Genomic DNA, 24,206 nt, shown 5'->3' with positions numbered 1-24,206 from the left:
CCTTAAAATGGCCATCATTCCGCTATTGTTAAGCAGATCATGAAACAAATGCACATATCTATTTGTGACATGATGTACCATGTGTGTGTGAAGTTTGAACTTGATCAATCCAGACATGTCTTGGATACGGATCCAGAACTGAATTCTTTAACAAAATGGCCGCCAGTCGGCCATTTCGAACTTGATCCGAAAAAAAAAGACGTGCATCAAGGTCCTATTATGTTTAATGTATGTACCAAATTTGAACAAAATCCATCCATGCATAACTGAGATACGGGTCCGGAATGGTGAAAATGTGCGATTTCAATGCATTTTCGGCCTTAAAGCGGCCCCCATTTGGCTATCGTTAATGAGATCATGAAACAAATGCACATACATATTTGTGACATGATGTACCTTGTGTGTGTGAAGTGTGAACTTGATCAATCCAGACATGTCTCGGATACAGATCCAGAACTGAATTCTTTAAAACAAAATGGCCGCCAGTCGGCTATTTCGAACTTGATCCGAAAAAAAAAATGACGTGCATCAAGGTCCTATTATGTTTAATGTATGTACCAAATTTGAATGAAATCCGTCCATGCATAACTGAGATCTGGGTCCGGAATGGTGAAAATGTGCGATTTCAATGCATTTTCGGCCTTAAAGCAGCCCCCATTTGGCTATCGTTAATGAGATCATGAAACAAATGCACATACATATTTGTGACATGATGTACCTTGTGTGTGTGAAGTTTGAACTTGATCAATCCAGACATGTCTCGGATACGGATCCAGAACTGAATTCTTTAAAACAAAATGGCCGCCAGTCGGCTATTTCGAACTTGATCCGAAAAAAAAAATGACGTGCATCAAGGTCCTATTATGTTCAATGTATGTACCAAATTTGAATGAAATCCGTCCATGCATAACTGAGATCCGGGTCCGGAATGGTGAAAATGTGCGATTTCAATGCATTTTCGGCCTTAAAGTGGCCGCCATTTGGCTATCGTTAATGAGATCATGAAACAAATGCACATACATATTTGTGACATGATGTACCTTGTGTGTGTGAAGTTTGAACTCGATCAATCCAAGCATGTCTCAGATACGGATCCAGAACTGAATTCTTTAAAACAAAATGGCCGCCAGTCGGCCATTTCGAACCCGATCCAAAAAAAAAAATGACGTGCATCAAGGTCCTATTATGTTTAATGTATGCACCAAATTTGAACAAAATCCGTCCATGCATAACTGAGATCCGGGTCCGGAATGGTGAAAATGTGCGATTTTGATGCATTTTCGGCCTTAAAATGGCCGCTATTCGGCTATCGTTAATCGGATCATGAAAAAAATGCATGTGCATATGTCCCATATAATGTGTGATGTATGAGTGAAGTTTGAACTTAATCGGTCCATGCATGTTCGAGATACAGGTGATCACGGACGCACGGACGCACGGACGGACGCACACAGGGCAAAACATAAGTCCCCGTTTTCGGACTGCGTCCGAACGGGGACTAATTACTTGTACTTGAGATATTAATGGAAAAGCTGAAAACTAATTATGCAAATCAGGAAATTAATATGAACAGATTTGAGTGTAAAACTAATAAGGTCTGTGCAATGTACCGTAAAAACCCTCAAATAAGAGCCACTTTGTAACACTTTCATTTCTGGGTGGTGCTTATTTGAGGTAACATGTTGACAACTTTGTAGCCAGTGGCTCTTAAACCAGGGTTATCAAACTTTTTCATTGTGAAATAGGGAAGGGGATAGGCAAACACACACACAACCAAAACAGACAAGTAATTATTAATGATGTATCATTGCAATTATTGCAATTTATTCTGTAAAAATACTGTTATGGGAATAACAAAAGTCAAATAAATACGACGATTCGACGTTTCATCGACAATGTGTAGCAATGCCTGAAGTCACGTGTCACTGACAATGCGTAGCGATGCCTGAAGTCTGATTTGGTAGCACTCTCAGTGTCTGACCCAACACTCGAATCACTTGTACTTCCGTTGTACAATTGTTTACCAAGTTTGGTACGGCAAACTTTTTTCTTGAAAACTGGGAATAACTTGCGTGGCTGTGGCGGGCGTGGTGGTTGATTTGGTGACGATATAAAATAGTTTCGGATAGAATTGATCTGACACGCAGCGACAGGAGAAGACATACTTGCAAAGCAAGCATGGAACGAATGAAACAAATGATGCCCAATCATTTGTATTTATGGCAAAAATAATAAATAAAAACACGTTTTTCTATAGATTTTTACAGCTTGGGTACTTGGGCATTGTTTTAATTGCGCTAGACGTCTGACAGTACAGCTTTGGTTTATATTTCCTGTTTCATAATCAAGCCAGCTTATAATGATATGTTAATGATATTCACGTACTTCACAGTCCACGCAAACAGGGTCAAACTATAGCCCCACCCCTATATAACCAAATACGAGACGATACCGAGAAAGTAACAATTACATGTATTAAAAATAATTTCCTGTGACCAATCGGAGAGACGAAATCATTCATGAAAGCCCAGGCCTGTTACAAGGCATTTTCTGATTGGTACAAGTTCAGATTATTTTCAATTCTCACAAATAGCTAATTTAAATATTTGGGTCAGGCGGGTCACGTAGACTTCACTTTGCTGTAAGACAAGTTGATCGCGCAAGTTTGTACCCCAGACCATTCGTCCCGGTGTTATCGCTATCGCCACACGAGACTCCAGCTTGTCTCCTATACAATTTGACTGCGCACATCCAGAAAGTAGATGTAACTGTGATTGGTGGAATACTAATGAGTTGAGTGTCAATCAAACCCCCACGCTATCTTTAGTAAACAAAGTCACGTGACACGCGCCATTTTAGTTTTGATTAGTTCATCGTGGTCGGGCAGGTGATTTCAAGGCAGCAGGCTTAACCCTTTCGTTCACAGGTTGGGAGATATTAGAATGACTGACAATTTCACGCCACTGTTTTACATTATTGGCGGATTTTTCTGCGCTATCAATCTTTCTCTTACAAACTAGACATAGATGAGACGACAGAGTCGCTCCTTTCACAACGTCGCACTGGATCAAATTGGAAAGACGATTTCCATAAGTTATCCCTCCTGCTTTTCCTGGCTTGAATAAATTCACACACGACTTTAACTGTCCACAAACTCGAAGACTACACGAACACAGTCTACAATAGTCGTCCGCAACAATATGTATGTATTTCTTCGGTGTACTGATGCACGAATGCACCGTGACACGGTGTTTCTCGGGTGTCGCCATCGCTGAGAATGTCGCCGGCGCAATTTTTCACCCAACTCGCGATTCTGTTTTGCAACATTTTATCAATATTCCCTTTGACAAAATCGCCGACAAAAGCACCGCTTTGCTGATCTTTTGTTCTATAATTCTTAATGCAAACACCGACCCTAGTAGTAATTAGTAACGTCGCCTAGTACATATGAACGGTCGTCATTGCAAATCGAACATCCTTTTGAAATTTGGACGTCGGGCAGACGATTTCAAGGCACCGCACTTAAATATTAGCAACATATGATTTTTCTGAGCGGTTGTTTATTCTCTTTCAAACGAGACATAAATGAGACGACATAGTCGATCCCTTATCCACCGCTAAGAATGCCGCAATGTTTCGTTCGTTTTGCAACATGCCACAAATCGTCGAAAAAAACACCACTTCGACGGAAGCTTGCGTAATAAGGGGGTTAAAACAAGAAAACAAATGCCATGTTTAATACATATCGACCTATTTTACTTGCGAAAGGTAACGGAACATGAACTCGTTTCGTGCGACTTCGGAACCCGAAGGAACACACCAACAACGTTGAATTTACCCGCTATCTTCCAAATATGGTATATTAATTTATTCAGTTGTTTATTTAGAGTGACGTCCGCGGTCGAATGCGATTGGCTATCGATGTCAGTGCAAAGGTCATATGAATATTAAAATTAAGTGGGCGGAAGGAAAATTGTATAGGAGACAAGCTGGAGTCTCGTGTGGCGATAGCGATAACACCGGGACGAATGGTCTGGGGTAGCAAGTTTGTGGAACCATGGAGCTCTTTTTTTAGCTCCATGGTGGAACTAATCCATTCGACTTCGATTTTGATTATTTTCGGCACGAGAGTCCTCTCCAAACTAATGCCAGTTATTTTGTTACTTCCCTGAACATTTGGTCTCGAATCACCCCAAAACGAACGTCTCAAATGAAATGCAAAAAATAACCCCAAATCACGATCAGCAAGAGTGGGCTGCGTAATCATTACATTCTCACAGTCGGAGCTACGTCACAATCCCTCAAACGTTCCGGATTAACACCTCTGTTTTCCCCCACGCTAACCAAATTTCCCCCACGCTAAGGAAAAAATCTTTTGTTTTCTGCTGACTTCCTGTTCCGGTCCGTCTGTGAGAATGCATTTTCGATACCTCCGATTTTCCGATAAAGGCGTTCTAAAATCGTGACGTTCTTTACTTGGTTATAAAGACAACATTGACAATGAATATCTCAACGTGTCCTTCGGTGTTTCGGCAAAAAACATACTAGTAGTTACTACTGAATAGTTTGTGAATTGGTCGATTGTGTGTCAGAAATATAAAATGGACAAGTTGACAGTCACATTCACGCTCTCAGTGCATTTCTTTCGTCTATCATTCTTCCGTTCTCAATTACACAGAACATCAGGCAAATTATGGGGATAATCTTTATTTGTCTCACACCTTCTGTGGGGCAATAAACAATGCAGGGTGGAAGTGAGGCACGACAAGCTCGGTGTCTGCCTGATTGTAAACAACCGGGCGGCTGGCACTTATTTCAGGGTTCTTATTGACAAAACCACTCAACTCTTGGTGGCTCTTAATGGAGGGTCAAATGTAACAAATTTTCACTGAGTGGCTCTTAATTGAGGGTGGCGCTTATTTGCGGGTTTTTACGGTAACAGACCATCTATGTACCAAGCTTCTTCAAAAACTGATGTATGGTTCTTGAGATATCAGTGGAACAGACGGTCACACACACATACATACATACAGACACACCAACTACAAAGACTCCCATTGTGTGCTTTGCACACAGAAGTCAAAAATTGGCTTTTCTGATGTGTTTTGTCAGAATCAAAAAGTTTCAAACAAACTACTATTACTATTGTATAATATTTCTGAAGTAATGAATCAACTATCATTCAACTATTATATTATATTATAATTTCAAGTATCAAATAACAGAAAACACATGTGCCTGCAGCATCATAACTCATACATGACAGTAGAAGATCAGCAGTCATGCATGCCACACTTTAATTTAAACATGGCTTTTACAATTCATTGTAGATGAGAATGAATACAGGCACTAAAATTGAGTAAAATTCCATACCTCTGATTTGTGTTCAGTGTTTTTTCATCACATCCTGCAACAGCAGATGATTCCTAACAAATGAACAATCAATGAAAGCTTAGCATTGTTGCACATGGCTATCTTTGTGATTAGAGGTGGACATAGGGGCTATATGACACAGACTGTATCTGCCATCAGAAAAATGCTTAAGATATTGGTAATAATGTCCAAAAAATGGAAAAGTATTATACAAATAAGCTAATTTATATTCATGACCAGGCATCATAATGTTATTGCACAGCCTCAATCATATAATGATACAATAACAAACTTGCCAAACTGCCTATTTGGCTCAAAGCATACAGTCACTGAAAAAAATTCTACCCGGAAATATTTGAGCCTATACTTGTCCCATCAATACTTTCACTTACTTCACTCATTGCTTCATCACTTGAACTGATGATGATATGTTCTTCAACTCTGGCAGTCGTGTGAAAACTATAAAAAAAATCACAATTAAATAGTGTAACTATCATCAAAAAGCTAAAATATGTCGTGTAATAGAGCGGGAAGCAACCAAAAAGCATAATGAATCAAGTAGACCAATTGCTCTGCTGGAAATATTAGCATCAGAAGCACATCCAGCATAGAAACTCAAGTGAACCAACAATTGCATGTATTGTATACTTGATTATACAAATTTTGACCATAGACACACTTCTGTGATCTAAGTTTATGAGTGATACAGCAAATGCTCCTTTTTGTTTAGTACATGTTCCAGTTCTGACCTGTTAACTAAATGTCCTAGACTGCAAGTCACCGTAATATGTGAGAGTATAATATTGGTCCAGGCATGTCCGACGAACATATAAGGCACTGTTTGCACTACGTCTGACAGTGACACACAAGTCAGACAATTTCAAACAAATCTGGAACATATTCTAACAGGTTAAAATCCAAGTTAAATTTGAAGAGAATCAGTCTGTGTACAACTCAAACATAATAATGTACATACACAAAATGTAGGTTTTTTGTCCATTTTGGGCATTCTAAATCTGATTGAAAAATTCTGGAGCAAATGTATACCATCATGTATTAACTATGTACCAAGTTGGAAAAAATAGGTCAATGAACCATCAAGAAAATGTGATATACTTATTTGCTAAAATTTGCAAATTAGTACCTGTTTGCAAAAAGATGCTTTGCACAACCTTCAGCTTTGTTGGGTGATAAAGAAGAAGCTATATTTGCTTTTGATGGTGATTCAATTTCTTGTACTTTACACAATAGATGTAAATCAATGTAATGGCTCTGGACCTCTTGTAAGATTGGGAAATGTTGATGACAGTCTTTGCACAAGTATCTACAAGTTAATATGATTTTTCAACATGTGATCATTTGTAAGCAAAATCCAATTCCAGAGAACAATCAGAAATTGGGTGGAACCTTAATTTCACAGTGGAATATGCTTAAAGATGTTTAATACAGTTTCACAAATACATTGATAATTTTTCATTTTGCATATTGTGAGAGAAGAGTATTACAATCAATTTATGAAAAAACAAAATGACTGCCATTTTGAATTGAATCACTGAAGCACTATATGTACCTATGTCCCACACAAATTAACATATCGTTGAAACCATAATAAGCCATAGGTGTTGACTGACATTCTATTATTGATTCAGAACGCAGTCACTGATTAATTCGGTTAATCTCCGTCGGCGTGGAAAACGCCGTAATGTTCTATTTCACTTTTAAAGTTAAACGGTAGTTGTGTTCCAGTTTGTTACAGTCCGTGCTCAACTGTGGGTCAGTTCTACAAGTTTATGTATTCATCAGTTCGTTGAAGAGTTTCGTTCGCAAATAAATGCAGTTCATGTTATCAATTGATTTGTGAGAGTTTAAGTTCAAGTTCCACTGAAATCCTACTCAAGTTGGAATGTGGCCAACCGAACCCAACCACATAACAAGCACATGCGAAAAATAAACAAATACGACTTAAATTGGGCTAATTATTATGCAAATTAGATAATTATTATCGATGTATATAAACCCAAAACATTGCAATGTTTTTATGTACCAAGATTCATTAAAATCAGAGAAAGCTTAGAAAGAACTCTTGTGTGCTAAGAGTATTGGAGACAAGTTTCATCAAAAACCAACATATGGTTCTTGATATATCTTGATAAAAAACATATATATCTTGATAAAAAAAATTACAATCTTCTGTGTAGCATTCAACCTTAAACATGCGAGAAGCCTGTTGATTAACGTAGTTCAGCTCTGATGCACCATGTAATAGCAATCCACAGTATTGAAGTTTATAATTCTAACAGAAAACTAATTATTAGTTATTGTTATACATCTGTCACTGTAACACCATAAGTTCCACTGTGCCGTAATTTTGCGGTATTGCACTGGGTATTTTCATCCCACTATATTACAATTACGTGTTACATTGTCTTCTAATAATAAAAACAAACATGGCAGCCCACAGGGTTTGACAGGACCCCACACAAAGTTAGCTCTGTTTTAAACTTTTTGTATTTTGGCATTTCCATGATGTATCCTTTGAAGGAAAAGATTGATGTATAAAAATAAACTAAAGGTTATTACGAGGATACCAAAAAGTATGCACTAGACAGTATGCTGTCGCATCGACCTCCACTGTGCATCGGCCGATACTCCCGCTGTGCATACTTTTCGGTATCCTCGTAATAATCTCATATTATTAAAACAAAATAAATAGATTGGGTTGTAAATTTGTAAGTTGGCAAATTGACTAATTAAAATGCAACACTGAGTTTTTCTATCATTTTGCATAGATTTACGGAGTTTGAATAAAACAAAATATAACATTTTTGGGATATAAATTAACATTATGCTTGCACACAGCACAAAAGTGAAACTATATCGCAAATCATTAAATGTTAACCACTGGAAATGTTAACCAGGTAGCTACAGTTTGTTCTGGGTATTCATGTCATCAAACAGGGAGACTCAAATAACATGATTGTCGAATGACAATAGATATCATTATTTCATTCACAACTGATCTGTTAAAGTTAAACTCTGAATATAGAAGATAAGCAATTATAGGTGTTTTGTAAAATCAAACTTTGTAACAGTCAGGAGGTGACAGGAACGGTCGTAAAGTAATCTAGTCGGTGCATTACTAAAGGGAGGTGCTACCTAAGTACTAAATTTACACACACACAGACAAGACAGACATGTGCTTCACACACAAGAGCTATTTTTTAAATACCTTTTTCTGTTTTCATTGTTGCTTTTCTTACGAACTTTTCTTGTACCATGTACAAAAGATTTTTCAAGATATTGTTTCTTTGGCGTTGGGAATTTTGCAGTGTTTTTCTTAATTTTCCTTCCAGAAAAATTTAACAGTGCATCTTTTGTGCTTTCCCATTCCCTACATGTAAAACAAGTCAAATTATTAAAGAATATCTAAATAATTTCAAAAATGTGGAAAAATCATACAACACTAATTTATTCATGGTAAACAGGCTTTGCTTAACATTTCATTAGTTCAATATTGTAAATATATAAATATGAGTGATGAAATGAAGCCAAACAAACTTAGTGTAATAAATTCTAAAATGATATCACTTTCCATAAGAGGGGGTATTTTAATACTTGTAATACAAAATGCTTACCACCGTTGTCTCAAGTAGCTTTTGTAATTTAGAACTGATGTGTTGTACCCGGGTAACCCCTGTAATAAAATGAAATTTTGATCATCACATTAAATTTTACAATACATTACAATACACTGAATATAAAATAAAATAATGTAGTTAAGGAGGCAGTGAGAATACTAGTTATTTGCATCAGGATATTCATATCACATCACACATTTTTTTATTTTAATAAATGTTTTGGACAAGCATATGCAAATGTTCGATGCATCACAGTTCCTCAAAAAGTGGATGCAATAAAATAAATAAATTGTCAGCCATGATTCCCTTATTATGGTGAATGTTAATCGCTGAATCTGTTGCAAACAAATTTCCAAATTCTGGACACTGCAAAACAAAGAATAGAAAAAGCCCTTCTGGAATGTATGGTTATATGTGGTCTCTCTTTAGGGAACTGACATCATTCCTACTATGGTAAACATTGTTCTCAATTAATTTTACCAACACATACAAACACTGCCACTGCAAAGAAAACCAGCATAACAGGTTTCAAACACAAACATGCCGGGATGCGTTCACGAAAATGGCGCCATTACAAAACGTGCTAAATGTCTGACAAAGTGTGCAGACAGCACTACTTACTCATTTCAGAAAGTCATGTAAACTAATTGGTAACCAACTTGAAAATAACTAAAAATACATATTACCTTATGTTGAATATAAAATAACACTTTTGTGAATATTGTTTGCACAAATCAAGCGATGGCACTGCGTTGTCAACCATCTTATGTTGCATTAGTTTGCTGTCACCAGAAAATATTGTCAGAAAACGGTCAACATTCAATCTTTGGAAATACCCTGTGACTGACAAACGTTCTTACACATTATATATCAATTCACTTACCACGTGTCGATCCGCCATTGCGTGTTGTACTTCTGAAACACACTCAACTGTCCCGCCACGACAATGAAGTTAGCTTTCTGATTTGACACGCGTGGTACAGTATTTTTTTTTGCGCGTGTTCGTAATAACACGCACAAAGGATTGTGGGACAGAATCCTTAATTTGCTGGCATTCTTGACTTTTGACTGCTGTTTTTTTTTCAAATATTTTATATTAATTGCTTCTGATATGCTCTTAAGTTACTTAATATCCGTCTGCAATTCTGAACTGTAGTCATATTTTCCGATCATGAGTCGTATGTTTTAAATAACTCACCGTGACTAGTGTTTTGCATTATGACGTATATTAATACAATGGTCAACATACTGTAAATATTTACCTTTTTTATTATTTCGCTATTTCGTTATTTCGCTATTTCGTTATTTCGCTATTTCGCTTTCCAGCATTTACAGGAAACGAGATTTCTCGTCGCAACGCGTTTTATTAGTTTATTTCCAACGCGAGTGGTCGGCGCCTTTGATTGCGTTTAGTTTGTTCTTTCATTCGCAAAATCTTTCGCTGGCACCGTTTATTTTGTTATGTCTCACAACTGAATGTCCAAGCTGACTTTGTATTGGCTGTAATTATATTTTTTTTGTAAAACAAAAAAAAGTCCCGACCTTTCCAGTCTAAATCGTATTCTGCCCCAAACCAAACAGCCCTTTTCAGGGCCAATCACATGTTCCAAAAAGAGATATACCGGCACACTTGCACACTCTGTTTTGTTATAATAAAGTTACATTGGGGATTGTTGGAGGAGGTGTGTAAATATCGGGTAAATATGTTTGGACAATTCCATAAGCAAACTCACAAAATGAGGTCGAAAAGCAATAGAAAAATGTTGACCTAGAGCAAGGTCAAATTCCGTTTTACGCACTTGAATTTTATCTGGACTACGTGCACGCGTTGCGCGTGTTATTGTCAACAAAGTATCAAAACAGATTTTCGAACGCCCAAGCCCGAATTTAAATACATGTGAGCTCGGCCAAGCGAGTCACGCTGACATATTATGCAAGTATCATCGAATTCATGCGACAGGTTGAGACGTTTTATTCAACGTCGTGGGTAAGCTACGATGTAGGACTGTCGTTTTATAGCGTTACAGGCGATCATGAATATGTGAATAACACACATATATTGAAAAAAAACATGAAATTTCAGAAAGACTTTTTTATTTAATTTATTTATTTGTATTTCGACGGTTGTCCGACTTTCTTTCCACTGTGTGAGCTACTGACAAATATAAACAAATAATTAACCCATCGAGTCCTCTAGTCAACTGGGACGTAACACTCTGTTGTACAAGTCATGTCCTTTTCAAATTATTCACTTTCAATGGGTGGGTGAAAAAAAAATTCTTATTGTTTGCAAAATGCCCAATTAATTCATGCATGACTCACGGTTACCGGCAGGGCGCCGATCAGTTACCGGGGCTTTGTTTACCATGCATTCATTAATCGAAGGTGATAAATAGTCGGTATTGGTCCTATCAGTACGGTAATTGTCCGGCCGGTACGGTAACGCAACGGTCGGTACGGTAAAGCAACGACCGGTACGGTAAAGCAACGACCGGTACGGTAAAGCAACGACCGGTACGGTAAACCGAGTCAAACTCACAGGAAACCGGCTGGGTGGTAATGATCAGTTCCCTAGGCTAAGATACATTATAGCTCACGCGAATCAGTTTTCTCTGCAAGTTGTGAAATAAAGTAAACCAGAGTCACGTAGCGTCGATGATTTTCAGCCCTGAAGGACTTCCGTGTGAATCCTGAGTTTTGAATTGTTCATCGACTGGCCACCAAATAGTTTAATGGCTATAACTAAATTTGACACGTTTTTTTTTAAGCCCAATAAATTATTCATACATGTCAAGCTCTGTTCGATTTTTTTAGGGCATGTGGCCGTTTTTAGTCGAAAATATTTTTTGTGGGAACACTTTTGCGGTACGTATACGGTATAGACCGAGCTCATTCAATGATCGTGACTTAATTTTAAAAATTGAAATTTTACCAGACGTGGACCGATGTGGATTCGGTATCGTTATTTTTGGAATTAATCACTAACATTTCCTCGTTTCTCTGCTCTGTCAAAAGGAGTTACCTAGGCTTTTTTCACGTAACTGTCTCATTAAAAAAAAAAAAAAAATATTACATCTAGAACAAGCACCCAAAACACGTAACAAGAGGTCCCAGTTCAGTTGCTTTCACGATACAAGTGTAATACAACTATTAGATTTGAAGTGTCGTTCAGAATGTAATAATAGTTAATACTAGTTGTATGTTCACACTTTACTATCAAAACCACCATTTCGACCACCCATGTGCCAGTTTTCAGTGTTTGGGCGAGCGGTCAATGTTTTCAATGAGCGAGCGAGCGAAACAAAAACGCGATTAAAATGCGGTCGATGTAAAAGCGGAAGGTTGGGCGAAATGAGTACTGTATGACCATGTTTCTCCGACGAAGTCTCGACTGACAATAATGCTGACAATGGACGTTAGATAAACACGCATTGTTTGCAACTGGAAGCTTATCACCCGTTATATCAGAATCGTCAACAACAGAGTATACAGATAAGATGTTATCATTTAAACCCTTTCAAAGATAAACACTATGCAAATATCCACGAAACGGCAGTTGTAGTCTTTTCTGCTAGTGTTTTAAAACACTAATTTGAGCAACGTTATTTCGCAATTTCGATCTTTTGTAAACTTGGCGTGATGTATCAAGGTCTAAAGTAACCGTTTTATCAATTTTTGAAAAATCAAGAAAAAAGTGAAAATTTCCCTTCTCGCTACCTTAAGTCTAATACACATTTATTTAAATAGCTGTTTTCAATGGCAGATAAAAATAACACTTTTTTTTTTCATACTAAGTCATTCTGAGTACTTAAAAATAAAATCACCCAATACTTTATGGGTTGTTATGTCTGTCTCCATAGAAATCACAACTTACATCTAACAGCAGAACAACTGGATCAGTCAGCAACTCACAGGCAATGTTTGCTCGCTTTTTCTCCCCACCGGATAGTCCTTTATTTTCTGCATTTCCAATCACTAGAGGATGAAAAAAAAAATTATCTGTGTTTTTTTTCTATATTTCATTCCACTGAATCAAATTAGCTTCTGGCCATGCTGCGTGGCGCGTATCGCGTGGACGGGTTTCATGTTCTCTGCACGTAATAAGCTCGGTTATTAAGCATTCTTTTTTTGGGGATGCCCGGTGGCCGAGGGGAAGACGTGTAGTGGCGTAAAGCTAGGCGATTAGGTGCCGTACGCAAGCGCCGGTTCAAGTCACGCACGCAGTACGTATTTACTATAATTAGACGTAGTCTTTACCTTGCCGTTTATTCTGTGTTATTTGCTAGCTTTGAGATACCTCATGGGCAACCACAGGGTCAAACAGTCAAGAAAATTCATCACTATCCAATAGGTCTAGTGAACCTGGACAAATGCTATCCCACCTAAAATCTTACTGGTACTGCTACTTTTTCAAAGAGTTGTCTCTTTTGATAGAAAATACCTACATAGCAATGCTCTCAAACAGTAATGGGATAGCTATTATAAGTACCCTGCACAGAGATGTGTACCTGCACTCCTATGATAGTTGTAATTATCGTATTTTTCTTCAACTAGGTGCCACTTTGTTACACTTTCACTTCATGGTGGAGCTTATTTGTGGTTAAATTTTGGCAACTTTGTTACAAATGGTGCTTTTTTCAAGCACTTCAAGTTCTAGTAACCGTGTTTCAAGTCATTGTTCTTGCTCTATTCTGGTGATACATTATTGGTAATATTTTTATGTTACAGTCTGACACTTAGTATTTAATAAAATAATAAAAGTAAATAAATAAATGACCTGTTGTCAAACAGTCTAGAAAGTTATACAAAAAGTATCATCCTTTAAAAAACGTTCACAGTTTGCCTCAGTAGTAATTATAATAACGTACAAATAATAAAATGCAATTAAAATTCATCGTAAGCGAATGATTCTGGTCGCATGTAAACGCAACCTGAAACATGTTCTTTGACCAGATAGGTCAAGTCGTTAATTAACCAATCGAAATGCTGGATGATGCCAACCTGATCAAATTACCATAGTTCATTTAAATAATGTATGTTAATGTTTGTTGCCGATGTTTGCGATCGTTTGGCTTTGATTTTGATGAGAAAACAGCATATTTTTTTTTTCAAATAAACTGAGCATTTAAAGAATAATTTAACACTGGATTGCATCGAGTTCACGTAAATTTTACAAATGAAACAATGAAAAAACTCACTAGTCCTTCGGACTTCCATCCATGCACTTTTGCTGTTCCTGAATAAAATTTACTAGACTCGGGATAGAGAACCAGCGCGAGTGTCGAACCCTGCAACCACATGGCATGCCTTATGTAATATGTTGTACATTACCAATTATAGCATGCAATTAGGAAAAAACAATTAACCCTGGTCCAATGTTTCCTCACTCAGTACTACAAAGATCATTTTGGATTAGTATTACATGGATTAGCAAATATAAAAAAAATTATAAAAAAAATGAATGTAATACCGGTATTATGACTGAATGCTATGGCCTCACCCCTAAAGTTTGTGAGGTATGGAAGTTATGTTCATGAGAGAAGTCAGTGAAAATATAGACTGGCAAAGTCGGGACTTCTTTTTTGTTTTACAAAAAGAAATAATTAATTGTTTTTCAGTTCTTTTAGCGTGATCGCGAAAACTAACCTGACCGCTAAAGAAATCCAGACTGGATGCATCTGCAGGCATTTGACTGTTATTAATTATTCATGATGTCATTGATTATTCATGAGTGGGTGTGTGAAAGTAAACGTGACCTTTTAAAGGTTGATTCGATTTGATCGCAGAGATGGATACTTTAACTTTATAAAGTGCAACTGCGATAATTTCATCCATGTTTACTGAAAACAAGTCGATTTAAATGTCCAATGTATATAAGTAGTCTTTCAAAATCGCTGGGACCTCAGAAGTGAAAGGTCACGTACATTAACATAGATGACGATGTATACAGCTGCACTTTGATGCGTTGTCAATGCTAGGCAACAGCTTTTAATTAGCATAACCACCGGAGTGATTCCTCTCCGGTTTTCACTTCAACGCAGGAGGTCGTCTGCAGATGCGTCCAGTCGGGACTTCTTTCGCAGTCACGCTAGTTTTCGCGATCACGTTAAAAGGCTAAATTGACAATTAATTATATTTTTTATTGTAAAACAAAAAAAAAGTTCCGACTTTGCCAATCTAGTGAAAATACAGCATGGATACACCGTATCATGAGAAAAAAAATACTTCCATACCCCACAAACGTCAGGGATACATGTAGGCAATAGCACTATCATTACATGTTCCTACAACACAACCTTTGGACATTTCTTGAAACAGGGCATCATCAAGTTTTAACATCCATCTGTGTCATGGTTGTTGTGTTTCAGGAAAGACTGGAATGTGTCATGGTTGTTGTGTTTCAGAAAAGACTGGAATGTGTCATGGTTGTTGTGTTTCAGAAAAGACTGGAATGTGCCATGCTGGTTGTGTTTCAAGAAAGACTGGAATGTGTCATGCTGGTTGTGTTTCAGGAAAGACTGGAATGTGTCATGCTGGTTGTGTTTCAGGAAAGACTGGAATGTGTCATGCTGGTTGTGTTTCAGAAAAGACTGGAATATGTCATGGTGGTTGTGTTTCAGAAAAGACTGGAATGTGTCAAGGTGGTTGTGTTTCAGGAAAGACTGGAATGTGTCATGGTGGTTGTGTTTCAGGAAAGATTGGAATGAGTCATGGTGGTTGTGTTTCAGGAAAGACTGGAATGTGTCATGGTTGTTGTGTTTCAGAAAAGACTGGAATGTGTCATGCTGGTTGTGTTTCAGGAAAGACTGGAATGTGTCATGGTTGTTGTGTTTCAGGGAAAACTGGAATGTGTCATGGTTGTTGTGTTTCAGGAAAGACTGGAATGTGTCAAGGTGGTTGTGTTTCAGGAAAGACTGGAATGTGTCATGGTTGTTGTGTTTCAGGAAAGACTGGAATGTGTCATGGTTGTTGTGTTTCAGGAAAGACTGGAATGTGTCATGGTTGTTGTGTTTCAGAAAAGACTGGAATGTGTCATGGTTGTTGTGTTTCAGAAAAGACTGCAATGTGTCATGCTGGTTGTGTTTCAAGAAAGACTGGAATGTATCATGCTGGTTGTGTTTCAGGAAAGACTGGAATGTGTCATGCTGGTTGTGTTTCAGGAAAGACTGGAATGTGTCATGCTGGTTGTGTTTCAGAAAAGACTGGAATATGTCATGGTGGTTGTGTTTCAGAAAAGACTGGAATGTGTCAAGGTGGTTGTGTTTCAGGAAAGACTGGAATGTGTCATGGTGGTTGTGTTTCAGGAAAGACTGGAATGTGTCATGGTGGTTGTGTTTCAGGAAAGACTGGAATGTGTCATGGTTGTTGTGTTTCAGAAAAGACTGGAATGTGTCATGCTGGTTGTGTTTCAGGAAAGACTGGAATGTGTCATGGTTGTTGTTTTTCAGGGAAAACTGGAATGTGTCATGGTTGTTGTGTTTCAGGAAAGACTGGAATGTGTCAAGGTGGTTGTGTTTCAGGAAAGACTGGAATGTGACATGGTTGTTGTGTTTCAGGAAAGACTGGAATGTGTCATGCTGGTTGTGTTTCAGGAAAGACTGAAATGTGTCATGCTGGTTGTGTTTCAGGAAAGACTGGAATGTGTCATGGTGGTTGTGTTTCAGGAAAGACTGGAATGTGTCATGCTGGTTGTGTTTCAGGAAAGACTGGAATGTGTCACGCTGGTTGTGTTTCAGAAAAGACTGGTATGTGTCATGGTGGTTGTGTTTCAGAAAAGACTGGAATGTGTCAAGGTGGTTGTGTTTCAGGAAAGACTTGAATGTGTCATGATGGTTGTGTTTCAGGAAAGACTAGAATGTGTCATGATGGTTGTGTTTCAGGAAAGACTAGAATGTGTCATGGTGGTTGTGTTTCAGGAAAGACTGGAATGTGTCATGGTTGTTGTGTTTCAGAAAAGACTGGAATGTGTCATGGTGGTTGTGTTTCAGGAAAGACTGGAATGTGTCATGGTTGTTGTGTTTCAGGAAAGACTGGAATGTGTCAAGGTGGTTGTGTTTCAGGAAAGACTGGAATGTGTCATGGTTGTTGTGTTTCAGGAAAGACTGGAATGTGTCATGGTTGTTGTGTTTCAGGAAAGACTGGAATGTGTCATGGTTGTTGTGTTTCAGAAAAGACTGGAATGTGTCATGGTTGTTGTGTTTCAGAAAAGACTGGAATGTGTCATGCTGGTTGTGTTTCAAGAAAGACTGGAATGTATCATGCTGGTTGTGTTTCAGGAAAGACTGGAATGTGTCATGCTGGTTGTGTTTCAGGAAAGACTGGAATGTGTCATGCTGGTTGTGTTTCAGAAAAGACTGGAATATGTCATGGTGGTTGTGTTTCAGAAAAGACTGGAATGTGTCAAGGTGGTTGTGTTTCAGGAAAGACTGGAATGTGTCATGGTGGTTGTGTTTCAGGAAAGACTGGAATGTGTCATGGTTGTTGTGTTTCAGAAAAGACTGGAATGTGTCATGCTGGTTGTGTTTCAGGAAAGACTGGAATGTGTCATGCTGGTTGTGTTTCAGGAAAGACTGGAATGGTGCAGTTGGTATGACTGCAGTCTTGAGATCCTACCTGTGTTTAAACATTTCCTCAAATCCAATGCATCAATAATACTGTCAAGTTTTTCAAGTTTTTCTTTTCTGGAAATAGATGATGGCAAGCACAGCATAGCAGCATACTGCAAGATATAATATAGGAAACATTGAATACTACAGTAGATTCTTTGGTAACACAGTGTCAATCTTTCAATGATACTGTACTTACAGCAATCAAGGATATGCAGTATCAGTTTGTATAGTATTTGTTGACTTTGTATTGCAGGCACCAAAGTTGCCTTATTGAGAGTATTCAATAATTGAAAATATTCAAAATCGTAATGGGGAAACATATTTTGCTGGATTCGTTGCTGTTCAGTGACAAAATACATCAAAAAAGACGGGCACACATTTTTCAAGTTAAGTGATAATATTGGTTATATATACATGTGTAGCTATCTGATCTTTTTAAGCTTTCAGCAACATTATCCAATTCTTATAGCTACCTTAATCGCTGATCCTTAAATACCAAATAATTAATAACTTGTGTCAATGGAATCAACTCTGAGTTTCATGAAGGCATGAAAATATTATATGTAAGTTAATATGATTAAAAATATTTATTAAAGATTTACCCTTGAAGATCCTAACACTTCAGTCAAATAAAACAAGTCTTTGTTAACGACGCAGTCCCCATTGCAATTAGGGAAAATGTTATTCATGCCTAAAATAAGGTAATATGGCCAAAAAGCGAGATGACTGCAAGTCAACATCTCCAGTGTCATAAGCAAGTGTCCGCTTATTTGTTAGGGCGTTACCTAAAGACACTCTTTCTAAAAATATTTTCATTAAAATTAAAGCACTTTAAAATTTAATGAAAATGAAGCATAAACATGTATGTGTAACATCAAGTGAATAACATACATTGCATCTTTAGGAAGTCATTAACTTGATGTGTCATTTAAAATTCATCTCATATTTCATATTCTTTATTTTCTGTCCATGGGTAAGAAAGAGTAAACAATCTTTGATCCAATCCTAAAAAAATCATCCTCATCAAGCCGGATGGCTATTTTTTATCAAATCACAAAACAAACATTTATCTATTAATGGCACATGTGCTAAATATCAATGAAAATGGTACATACTTATTAGGTGAAAGAAATATTATACATGTAGTACTGTAAAAGCTGTATTAAAAGCAGTGGCTTCTATTAAAATAGTACAATGCAATAGAGGTGATGCGGCTTCTATTAGAGCATCTACACATATGAGGAATGGTGAATTTTTGGATCTCAATTGTTCAAAAGGAATGTGTTCGGCTTCTAATACAGATGGACATTTATCCTAACATAGGTAATTTGAAGAAAAAAAAAGAATGTCTAAGATACAGTTTCAAAACATAGTTGAACTCTGGTTACCTTGCCCTTTGTTATATAATATTATTCCATTTGTCATACCGTATAATACCTCATACAAGCGCCACTTTGATACATTTCCATTTTTGTCTGGTGCTAATTTGAGGTCACATTTTGGCAACTTTGTTGCAATTGGCGCTTAATTGAGGTCAGTCATTTTTTCACACACTCAGAACTACAGTAACGTAACCTTACAATCAGAGGGATCCTGTCTATACAATGTACCGGATTCTGCCATAAATTCGCCCTTGGCCATTAAACGGCAGTTTGGTTTTTAAAATAAAATGAGACCAAGAAATCACGTTTTTTTAAATATTTTGGTTTCATTTTTCGAACCTTTAAATCATTCTGGACGCCTATTCAAGAGTATTTTTTATCGTGACTAACATGAATGGGTAAGCTTCGTTTCGACAATGAGCTGTTATCACTGTAAACAATGTTAAATCTTTCTTCAAATGCTCAGTTTATCTTTCCAAAACAAATAATTTCTTGATTTTAAAAAACAATCATGCCGTTTTCCCATGAAAATCTAAGTCAAAAGATCACACTACATTATCGGTACGTCTCTTCTGTGTTGCGTTCACCATGAGGTCGCTGAACTGTCATTAACATATTAAATGAGCTATGGTAATTCAGACACATGGGCACCATCCAGCATTTTGATTGGTTAATTAGCGACTTGACCTATCCGGTTAATAAACACGTGTCGTGTGCATTCAAAGACATGGCGGATATCGTATCGTATCGGCCGTTTGCATGTGACTGAAATCATTTGTCGGCCAGATGGGAAAATCCACTGGCGCTGATTTCACAGTTTTACCCAAACATTCAACTTTGACTGGCGCCTATTTGGTGTGAAAATTATCACCTTTTCTATTGTACTGGCGCCTATTATTATAATCATTGTGTGACTAGTGTATTATTATTCGAAAAGTCAAAAAACGCCCTCTTGGAATAACTATCATGCTGCTTTGTATGCAAATCAACTCAAATAGTTATAGTGATTGGAATGCCTGTAAAACATACAGCTAATCAGAATTGACATAGCATATGAAATTAGACAGATGTTGAATTGCCAAACATTTGCAAATTCATGCATTTGTGAAACTCATAATAACTCACCTTTAAGGTGTCAATTAATGTAATATTATCAAAAAATATATCCTCTTGAAGAACATAACTGACTCGTCTTCGAAGTCTTTTGGTCAACTTCTGATTATTTAGCATGATTGTTCCAGATTCCAGGTCGTTTTGTCGGCCTGCTATAGTATTCAATAAAGTTGTTTTACCAGAACCTATAGTAAGTATTAATAGAAACAATATTTAACTTGTAGGAATATTAATATTTAATATTACACACTATGAGTTACATGTATTGCAATGATTTGGAAAAAAAAAACCATTCAAGGCGTGTATCTGGTGGATATGAAATAGGCAGCAGCAGTTTTTACTCATTATACTTGCATAGTAAAAAATATCAGTTTTAGAAAAATCCTCATCATGAAATAAACAAATCCTGGAGAGAAAACAAAGTGTAGTTTTTTTCTGCCAAAATTTGGATGTATTTTTTTTAAAATCTCATTGTTTATTTTTATCTTCAATTGGCAACAATTATGTCAGTTTAAGTTGAAAATACTTCAGATTCAGCGTCTAACAAATATGACCTGCTAAGTAGTACATCTGTATATACCCATCACAATGAAAACAAATTAAAAGCCACAGAAAAAAAAATTTATTCATCACATTTTACGTATGAATATCGTGATGACAATAATTTTTACTTTTCAGTCATTGGCAGTAAAAGTTTGGAAAGGTGAGCCAGGAACCAGTGTGCTATCTAACAGAAATGATTTTGCAGGGATTCTGAGTAAAAATTAAAGCCCTAAAAATAAGTCACCTGGTGGGTTGGTCAGTTTTTAAGAAGAAAATAATCATATGTGACTGTATAAGTGACTTCCCTTTTGAACCTATTTTGTTTATAAAATGTGAATTTCATTTAAAAATTAAACAAGCAGCCTCTCGGCTGAGATAGCTCCGCTGTTAGCAATGCACATTTCAATTAAAGAACAGAAGATATCATTAGAAAATGAACAATATGTATAGTATCAAAGCAATGGGACTTGCTGTTTTCAACAAGAATTCAAAAATATCATTTTTCACCATAAATGATTGTGGTTTTTAACAAGAAGAAAATATCACTTTTTACCAAAAATGATAAAAATATTCATCAAAATTAGAGAATTTAAAATATCATGAACTAAACAAATTTGAGAGTGGTCCTTAGTAGTACCTATATATGTAATATCAAAGCAATTGGACTTGCGGTTTTTAACATGAAGTCAAAAATATAATTTTTTACCAAAAATGACAAAAATGTTCACCAAAATTAGAGAATTGAAGATATCATTACAAAATGAACAAATCTGAGAGAGGTCCACATGTAGTACCTATATATGTAATATCAAAGCAATTGGACTTGCGGTTTTTAACATGAAGTCAAAAATATAATTTTTTACCAAAAATGTTCATCAAAATTAGAGAATTGAAGATATCATTACAAAATGAACAAATCTGAGAGAGGTCCACATGTAGTACCTATATATGTAATATCAAAGCAATTTGACTTGCGCTTTTAACAAGAAGTCGAAAATATCACTTTTTACCAAAAATGACAAAAATATTCACCAAAATTAGAGAATTGAAGATATCATTACAAACTGAACAAATCTGAGAGAGATCCACATGTAGTACCTATATATGTAATATCAAAGCAATTGGACTTGCAGTTTTTAACAAGAAGTCGAAAATATCACTTTTTACCAAAAATGACAAAAATATTCACCAAAATTAGAGAATTGAAGATATCATCATGAAATGAACAAATTTGAGAGTCTACCCAAGGTACATATACACCAAGTATCAAAACATTCAGGCTTGTAGTTTTCAAGAAGAAGTCGAACAAGTAAAACATTGACACGGACGACGGACGCTGGACGACGGACACCGACAGACAATCACTCGTATGATAAGCTCCGCTCGACAAAGTCGACAGCGGAGCTAAAAAGTTTTCATTTTCTGTTGCCAATGCCAGTGAATTAACAAAGCTAGTTGTGTCATAGCAAATCTTAGTGAGTCACATCTGCTCAGAGGGCACACTACTAACAACTCTCTGTCCTAGGTCTCACGGTTTGTGAGAATCTCAAGTGATTTGATCCAGAGTTTGCACGAGGCAAGTGATTTTTTGTGCTATGCAATGGTACGTGTGAGTGGGTCTCATGAACAAGGATTTGCTTTTGTCTGGCCTAACAGGCTATATATATGTGGCACCAATAAATAATACTGTGGAATACTTTATTTTCGCTGGAATTAATTTTTGCTGAAAAGGCTTTTCGGGCGTTTTGTATGGAATTTATTTTTACTGATGAGTTTACTGATTTTTTTTGATGAGTTTAATGTGAAATATAGGAAAAAAAGTATATTCGCTGGATTTTATTTTTACGGAATCATCCCTTCAGCAAAAATAGCGAAAATAAAGTATTCTACAGTACTAAAATTATTTTTGTTTTCACATTACCTGAAGGTCCCATGATGGCCAACACTTCACCTGCTTTAGCAACTCCACTCACATTCTGAAGAATTGGTTTATCCTTGATATTGACAGAAATATTCCTAAAAACAACGTCGCAGCCGGATAATGGGGATAATTCATTGGGGTCTATGATCACCATATTGGAATTAAAGCTAAGAAATAAATCATAATAAGTTTTGTCATAAATTGAGACAAATGAATAAGAATTATTGCAATCAGTCACTGCATGTCAGCAATCTACGTCTCTGAATCAGCATTTGTTAATACAAAGTAACTGTTCGCTGTCCACTGTGCATCTGACTAAATGACATGCAACAATTATGTCTACCAAAAACGGTAAGAAATGACAGAAATGCTTGCTTTTGAACAATTTTGAGACCAAAAATTGCCAAAGACTAATAAATACCTAGATATTGTGCTCAACTAATTTCTAGATTTTTCTGTGACATTAGAAGCACTAGCATGTTGATTTGCATATTGTTTAAATTTTTCGAACATCTCCAGTTTTATCGAGCCCCGTGAAACTATTCGAACTCATAGTTTACCCCAGCTGTCTTTCACAATTAGCCCTATATCCGGTCATTGTTTGTGGGTTTTTTTTTTGTTTGTTTTTCACACTGCCAGTGACAAGAGATAAAGAGACGTCAACAAGAACAGGTCGCAATCCGGAACTACGGCATCACAGCTTGGTTTACACACAGAGTGTAAGCGGAGATCTTTAAAGTTGAAATGAAATTAGGTCACATTGACCGTGCAGAAACACGGTTGTTCGCTGTAGCGGAAATCGTAAATACTTGTGAAACGTATTTGTTTAGTTCAGGTGTTTTGTTCTGGTCGTCTGTTAGAAGTATCACAAATCAGCACCACGCATACAATCTACACACAGCGGAACCAGAGTAATAATTAGCGAATAAAACGACGTTTGGGATAGTTCTCCCGACCTTCTACCATTTGACACTTACTAAAAAGGCAGTGTTATTGCGCAACATTGTTTACCCATAAATTGTGAATTTTATGGACAAGGGAGTCCGAGTGTACACTCAGGGTAAACTATTCATGGTAGAGTAGGCTTACCTTGCAAGCTACACAATGGAGTCCAATTTTAGCTCTGGTGGTCGGACCTGGCTGTATAACTCACTCGGCAACGATTTCACGTAGTGTTGCAATAGCTCCGCGAGCCTGTGGGTAATGATCGATGACCTATAAAATGACGCATGGTGATTGCAACATCGTATGTTGTAGGTCAAAAATCAGACTATCGACGAGCACCGGAAAATAAGCTTCTCAGTAGACTTGTATACAGTCTCTTGATGCTCATTTATTTTGAAAATAACTTTGTGTCACACTCCTTCTCAAGCAAGTTGCCGTAAGAGGGTGATATTTTGCGACGGTGGGTACATTTTACCACGCAGAGTTATCGTACTATTGTTGGCTTGTTAGGGGGTCCGTCATATAATAATAATAATAATAACAATCTCAAGTGTGACATTACTTTGATTTCTTATGTAATAAATGCAGATATAGCGATGTACTGATATCATTTTTAAAGCACGGTTGTCGTCGCGCAGCGCGTGTTGGAATTTTATGTAAATAAACAATGTATTTTACATGC

At 36.8% G+C, this 24,206-nt stretch overlaps 1 protein-coding gene across 1 annotated transcript in view; it reads right to left on the bottom strand.

Moving 5' to 3' along the window:
- Positions 1-23,804, bottom strand: part of LOC100377927 (uncharacterized) — a 52,217-nt gene extending 28,413 nt beyond the window's left edge. Inside the window, exons 1-5 of the mRNA XM_085490690.1 lie at positions 23,669-23,804; positions 22,580-22,746; positions 20,128-20,300; positions 17,625-17,730; positions 12,886-12,986 (exon numbers count right to left, since the gene is read on the bottom strand). Of these exons, the coding sequence (XP_085346816.1) occupies positions 12,886-12,986; positions 17,625-17,730; positions 20,128-20,300; positions 22,580-22,733 (534 nt within the window). The 5' untranslated portion in view covers positions 22,734-22,746; positions 23,669-23,804. The remainder of the gene's footprint in view (positions 1-12,885; positions 12,987-17,624; positions 17,731-20,127; positions 20,301-22,579; positions 22,747-23,668) is intronic.
- Positions 23,805-24,206: the final 402 nt, after the last annotated feature.

Source organism: Saccoglossus kowalevskii, chromosome 15, assembly GCF_978046115.1.
Source record: "Saccoglossus kowalevskii chromosome 15, keSacKowa6.1, whole genome shotgun sequence".
NCBI lineage: Eukaryota > Metazoa > Hemichordata > Enteropneusta > Harrimaniidae > Saccoglossus > Saccoglossus kowalevskii.
The sequence above is the reverse complement of the archived record's forward strand: the minus strand, read 5'-3'. Positions and strand labels throughout refer to the sequence as shown.